Raw genomic sequence first — 6,832 nt, 5'->3', positions numbered from 1 at the left:
GGGCTGGATCCTGCTTCTTCTTCTTGGCTTCTGGATCCTGCTTCTCCTTTGGCAGGGGAGGCAGGAGGGAGGACTCGGGCACATAAAGGAGGTGGTTCTGTGCTTGTGGGTTTGCTGTGCTGTTCACAATTTAAGTCGACTGACTTGCTTTTCTACATCTGCAAGGTACAGCGAGTGGTGCATACAAGGTGCTCAGATTGAAGCACTTTTGGAAGTAGAGCGATGCTCTCCTGCATCCCTCTGCTCCCAGTCAGCTGGGATTCCTTCTCAAGCCTGAGTACACTGTAAAATACCCATAAACATGAATTTTAAAGAATCCCGTGCCTTATCGCCCTTTAGGAGTTTGTTTTACATGTACATCCTCTCTGACAAACCATTGCGTTTTAGGTTAGTTTGGGGCTTCACAATGTCCAGGGTGAACGTGCCAGCACCTGCACGGGGTGGAAAGAGGAGTGGATCTCCACAGACCGCGCGTCCTGCGCGCACACCTGCCCAGCACAGCGCTGTGCCCCAGCACGGACCGGTCACTCCCGCGTCCGGCCGGGAGGAAAAGGCGAGGCTGCCCTGACCGGGGAATCGGAGCTGCCCCCGCCTCCCGGGGGAGGGCCGGGGCCGGGGCCGGAGCATCCCAGCGCGCCTGCGGGGGCCCGGGGGGCGCATCCCGGCGCTGGCGGCAGCCCCCGCCCCGCCAGCCCGCCCAGCCTGCGGGACGGCAGCGCCGCCGGAGCGTTGCCCTTTTAAGCTGTGGCCCCGCTCGCCTCCTCCCCGGCTCCCGGAGGGGCTCCGGCAGCCGGCACCGAGCGAGCGACACCGAGCGACCTCCGCGGCCGCGGAACGGAGCGGAGCCCCAGGGCGGCGGCGGGGCCGCGGGCACCGGGCTGCCCCCGCGCTGCCCCCGCTGCTCGGGGACCATGGGATGCTGCACCGGCCGCTGCACCCTCATCTTCCTCTGCACTTTGCAGCTGGTGAGTGGAGCCGCTCGGCATCGCGGGCAGCCGGCGGGACCTGCGGGTTCGGCTCGCCGGGACAAAAGCGCCTCGGTGCCCGCTGCCCCGGGCAGGGCTGCGCTCCTCCGCAACTTCGGCTCGGAGCAGCAAGGTGGAGGGATGTGGGCTGCGCTCCGGGGACGCTGGGGAGGATTTACCCGTGCTTAAAACTCAGAAAAAGGGGAGGAAAAAGTAGTTTTCAATTAATAACTTTGTGCTTATAAAATACAACTGAAAAAAATAAGTAAATTACTATTAGAGAGGAGTCCCGGCGGCTCGGTGGCGGTGTTGCAAACCAAACCAAACTTGGTACGTGCACAAACCCACCGGTACCTTCAGCCTCTTTCATGGAGAGGTCCACCCGCATCCCACCCTGGTCGCTCCTGCTGGGGTTTGTGCTGGCTCGGAAGGAATTATTTCAAACCTCCTCGGGATGAAGTGGAGGTTTTGGATAGAATGTGCCTATTATTACGAATGTATTTATGTAGGAATAAACTTCTCAGTGTGCGGAGAGCGCGGTCCCTGGTGGGCACGGGTCGGTCCTTGGCGGGTGCGGGTTCCTGGTCCTTATGACATCTGCATAGATGATAAACAAAGGTCTGGTTGTTCCCTGAGTATCTGCGCATCCAGCCTGGGTCCGGAGGGTCCCCTTCTTGTCAATAGCTAATGGGCTCCAGGGCTCCTCCAGCCTTAAAAAGGAAATGACAGCATCTAGGGGCTTAATTTCATTGCCGTGTCCCAAATTTGCTTTATTTTGGAGCGTTAGCAGCGCGCAGGAAAGGGCAGGCTTCCTGTGAAGTTCTTTTGAATAGTTTGCTGGTGCCAAGGGGTGAGTTTAGCTAAAACTCTTTGTTTTGGAGTTGGGTGCTGTGACAACATTTCTTTTCCTGCATAGAGTCAGGGAGCAGACCCAGGACTGAAGGTGGGAGAGGAAAACTGGGAACCTGCTAGTTTGGAAATAATACCCAACAGCCTAAAATTGCAAGGAAAGAGGGTGGGAATGCACCCCTGTGAACCCAGACTGGCACAGTTGGAAGACAAGTGTGGAGGATTTGACTCATCATTAAACAAAATACAGAATAGAAGCGATGGGGTTTTCTTGCACAAAGCATCTTGCTCAGCATATTTATGAGTGAGTTGAATGGCTGGGGAGTGTGTTTAGTCTCCTGGATTATTTCTTTTGATTTTTCACCCGTGATGACACAAGGAAGAAGCTGCACCCTGTATTACATTAGAAATTGGTGTCTCAGCACTCACTGTCTCTTAAACCCATCACTGTGTCATCCTGCTCTAAGCACACACTCACACACTGGGGGGAAAAGAAAGGGAGGGAATGAGAAAAAGAAAAAGCCATGAACTGCTGGTGCTGTTCTGATTTCTGACAAGCGTGGGAGTTTTCTTGTATCCAAGATACGGGGACAAAGAACCCCCAGCATTTTATTTTCCTTAAGACCCTCCTCCTTGAAGAAAAGAATCAGTTTGGCTCATTCTTAAGCAAGTTTGGATGCCTCAAGCCGTAGCGATTTCCCATGGCACTTGCTGGGTGAATTGGTAGAGCTGGAAAAATGTGAACTATGGTGAGGGAATTTCTGGAGCTGTGCTCTGGTGGGGGGTGAGGTCAGGAGATCCTGGCCAGTTCCCAGCAAGAGCTTGGGTGAGGGTGAGGTCCAGCGTGGTGCTTTGTTATTTATGTTCTTATTTAATTGAGCAAACTTTGTCTGTAAATCATCACATCACTTCCACATCCGCACGGCCAAGTGACGTTCAGGGCTCGCTGCTGCCCGGGGTGGGCTCTGCTAAGACAAAACACTGAAGCAATCAGGCCGAGATCATCAATAAATTATAATGACGTGAACTTCCTTTGTTCATCTCATGTCTCTGCTCAGCCTCATTTGATACTTTGAACCCTTCACAGCCTTCCCTGTTTGTTGCCAAGCTCTGGGTCTCCCCACTGCTGGAGTCCCAGGGGTGAAATTCTGGCTCTTGTGTGGACGTTTTGCCTCTGAGTCAAGTGGGGAGAGGATTTCAGTGCTGGGATCTCCCACTTCAGTTCTGCAGCACACCCCTGAGATGTGTTACATGCTCTGGTGTCTGTTCCTCAAAGCTTCACAGGGCTCTTTATATAAATGATGGATGGAAACATGAACAACCCCCCAAAAAACTCGACTCAGGCACTCTGAGTTGCAATGCTTCATATGAATTGTTTTATTATTAGGTGCAAATAGTTGAGTGAGCGTGCGGGGAAGTGTTTGCACACTGCAGTATAAATGTTTCCCTGGGAAAAAAAAAAAAAAAAAAAAAAAAGGCAGAAAACAAACAAATTCATCATTTGCAGTGTGTGCTCCCAAAGAAAAAGTTTGTGCTCCAGCCGGAGAGCAGAACAACGTGTGAATTGAAGGAGCTGCTACACAATGCGAATACCAACGAGCTCCTCAGCCCCCCACGGGCTGAGCCGTGGCACAGGGAGAGAGCAGAGCGTTTGCATCTGTCTGAGGAAAATCAGGGCTGACTCCCCAGCGGTTTGCTAATCAAGGGGGGAGGGAAGGCTGTAGTTTGAATAAATAATTTGCCGTGCTCCAATTTTAGATTATTGTTTCCTTGAAGCGTCCACGCTAGGCTCGGTGCTTTGCCGAGCGGTGCTGCAGGGAAGCTGCAAGAAGGTTCTGACTCTCCCTCCCTCTGTCCTGGTGTGCATCCCTGTCCCTAATCCTTCCCTTTTTCCCAGTCCAGTCCTACCTCCTGCAGCAGTTTGGGTGAAAGTTGGCCCAGGTCAGGGCTACCCTGCAAAACAGCTTCTCCTCAGCCATGGATGGCACAGGGGATGACCATCAACCAAGTGTTGGGGTGTTTTTCCAGGGTTTGTGATTCCCAAAGGGGCTGCCCCCTCCCCATTCTCACTTTGCCCAAACATCTCTGCCATCCAGGAGCTGTTGTCACCTACAGCAAACCACCAGCCCTTCCTCATCCCTCCCAACCTTTGGGCAGATGCTTATTAAGAAACAAGAGCAAAGTTTAAATGAGCCATAGGCCGCCCCAGGAAAAAATCATGAGGTTCTCTGTCAGGGAGCCTGTGTGGTGGGTTAAGAAATGCCCTGTGTTGGAATTAGAATTGAAAAGGGTTTGCCAAGGGCAGGATTTCCGACCCCGAGTGGAATGAGGCTGTCACACCCACCAGTGGGCTGGGTGGGTCCTGGTGGGGAGCCACAGACCAGGGCTGGGTCTGAGGCAGGGAGATATGAAATAATCATTGATTTGCTGCTTTCCTCTCGGCCAGTGTGAGATTGCACCCAACTGGTGAATTTTCTGGAGCAGTAAGTGCCTGTGCATCCGGAGGCACTATGTGAATTTATTTCCACTGAGCATGGAAAAATTCCCTGGCTCCCCGTGCCCTGTCCCTATAAATCAAACAACTGTAGTTTCTTTACATTCTGTCCATGGATTGAGAGCTCAGATGCCAGGCAAAGCCTGGAGACAATTTTACAGATACATTATAAATCCCCCTAGAATAACAGCTTCTAATGGAAAAAGTGACTAATACTTCAAATGAGCACAGAACAAGGCGCCCTGGGACGGGACTGCACAACCAGCTAACCAAAAGTAACTATATACATTTATTTATTTATTTATTTTCTGCCTCGATCCTTTCTTAGTGACTCCTTTTTAATCTCTTACAGAAGAGGGTGACCAGTTCTGGAAGCTGTTTGAAACCAGCACAGATCCTTCTCTAACTACTCTCTTGAAGTGGTTGTATTGGTTTGATTGAGGCATAAAATGACTCAGGGCACGTGAGGAGTGAGGGCAGAAGGGGAGTATGGCAGACTGACAGTGGGATGCCCTGGAAAGGCTGGATCTGGGCACAAATGTAGTGTGATTTAAAATAGTTGGAATAATGGGATTTTTTACAAGGGTACATGGTAATAGGACAAGGGGGAATAGCTATAAATTGAAAGAGAGTACGTTTAGATTGGATTTTGGGAAGAAATTCTCTCCTTTGAGAGTAGAGAGCCCCTGAGAAGCTGTGGCTGCCCCATCCCTGGCAGTGCCCCAGGCTGGGCTGGATGGAGCTTGGAGCAGCCTGGGTCAGTGGAAGGTGTCCCTGCCCTGGCAGGGGGTGGAATGAGATGATCTAAGGTCCCTTCCAGCCCAAACCTGGGTTCTGTGATCCCGATTTTCTGACTTGATCCCTCAGCACACGTGGGCTGCAGTGGGGAGGGTGGCAGAGCATGGCCCTCTCCAGGGTGAGGAGGAGACAGGACTGCAGTGTCTGGGAGCTATAGAAATCACTTGCTTGGCTTTCTCCTCTCCACCCCAGGGATCATCTGGGCTGGAGGCTGGGAGAGGAGAGCAGGGCTTGTCTCTCCCCTCCTCTGCAGCTGCCTCTGGAGCCAGGGCAGAGTCGGGCTGCCCTGAGGGAGCTGTGAGCCTGCACAGCTGCCATGTGGCTGAGCACAAAGCCTTGGGGGGAAGAGCAGGTGCAAGGGGAAGCACAGCATCCCTTGGCTCATCACGCTGCTCAGGACCCCTCCAAAATTACCTTGTGCTCTCCCCAGCTGCTTATCTTCTTCTCCATGGCTTGTGCTTAAATCCTAACCATCCCTCCAGGGAAAGGGCCATCTTTGGTGGATGTGCCCAGCACCCAGCTCTGTGATGGCTCAAGCCTATCCTGAAGTCCTTGAACAATATTCCAGGCTAAATAATAACGTAAGACGAAAGGCTGCGTTTGACAGATGCTGTCTTCTCCGTGTCTGTTCCAGACAAAGGAAAATTAAAGCTGTGCCAATAATAGAGCTCGTCAGCATTTTCCACTGAAGCTGACTTTCAGTAGAAACCTGGGGATTTGACTAAATGAATATTTTCATGAGAAGTATCTGCTTTCCATAGACAATCCTGACTTTTTCTCCCAAGTTTTGGCCAGAATATTTTGGCGAAAAGTCAAAAATGTGCTGGCAAATGTTTGCTGTGCTGGCAAACATTTTTAATTTTGGAGTGGTGGAGCTTTTCTTACAAAAAGTTGAATTTTTGCATGAGATTTTTCTTTTTTTCCCCCTGTTTTTCCTGAGCAGCTGGAGTCAGTACCCTGCAGCCCAAGGGACAAACAAGGGAGGAGCAGTTTGGGGTCTGTGTTTCAGACGTGCCCAGGTCTCCTGGCTCCCCACATCCTCCTTTCCTACGGTGGTGCTGGAGATTGCAGATGACTCACAGGAACTGTGTCCTCTAACCAAACCCACTCAGACCAGCAATGAAATTTGGCCAAAGCCAAGCCAAAAAAGCAGCTGAGGGCAGGGTGGTGTTGAAGTCAACTCTCCTTGGAGAACTGGGGTTTTATTTCGGCTGACACAGTGACTTTGTTGACCGCTCTGATTTTTCCCGGTCGCTCTCTGCTCCTTTGGCTTCCCCTTTTCCTCTCAGTAGAAGAAGAGAAGGATCTGGTTTTCCCTGATGGGGACCCTCTCCCTCTGGCTGGTGTGGGGTTAAGGGAGCTGACGTTGCTCCATTGTGTGCTAATAATATATGGAAACTCAGATCATTTTGGCTGGGGCGCAAAGTGGAGCTTTTCCAAGAATCCGCTCCAGGGGCCCTCAAGTATGAACTCTTGGAGAACAAACTGGATAACAAAGGCCAGATTGTGATCTCTTTTCCTCCAGGAAAACCCTGGACTAGCCCATTGCTTTTTGAGCACTTAAGAAAATGCAGATTATCCACTGAGCAGCAAGTGCCCCAGCTGTAGCATTGCCTTTCCCATTAACAAAACGTTGGGTCTGAGGTCAGTAGAACTGAACCTTTCTTTCTTGTGAAAACACCCCCAAAACCAGGGATAATTTGTGATTTAATGTTCCCTTTTTCCC

At 51.3% G+C, this 6,832-nt stretch overlaps 1 protein-coding gene across 3 annotated transcripts in view; it reads left to right on the top strand.

Annotated features, from left to right (window-relative positions):
• Positions 1-816: 816 nt before the first annotated feature.
• NKAIN4 (sodium/potassium transporting ATPase interacting 4) overlaps positions 817-6,832 on the top strand; it is a 49,914-nt gene continuing 43,898 nt past the window's right edge. Inside the window, exon 1 of one of the 3 annotated variants that reach the window (XM_058036423.1) lies at positions 817-965. In XM_058036423.1, the coding sequence (XP_057892406.1) occupies positions 912-965 (54 nt within the window). In that variant the 5' untranslated portion in view covers positions 817-911. The remainder of the gene's footprint in view (positions 966-6,832) is intronic. The other 2 variants (XR_009115341.1, XM_058036422.1) reach the window with 2 other exon arrangements.

Source organism: Melospiza georgiana, chromosome 17, assembly GCF_028018845.1.
Source record: "Melospiza georgiana isolate bMelGeo1 chromosome 17, bMelGeo1.pri, whole genome shotgun sequence".
Lineage (NCBI taxonomy): Eukaryota > Metazoa > Chordata > Aves > Passeriformes > Passerellidae > Melospiza > Melospiza georgiana.
This window is presented reverse-complemented; position numbering and strand designations above follow the sequence as displayed.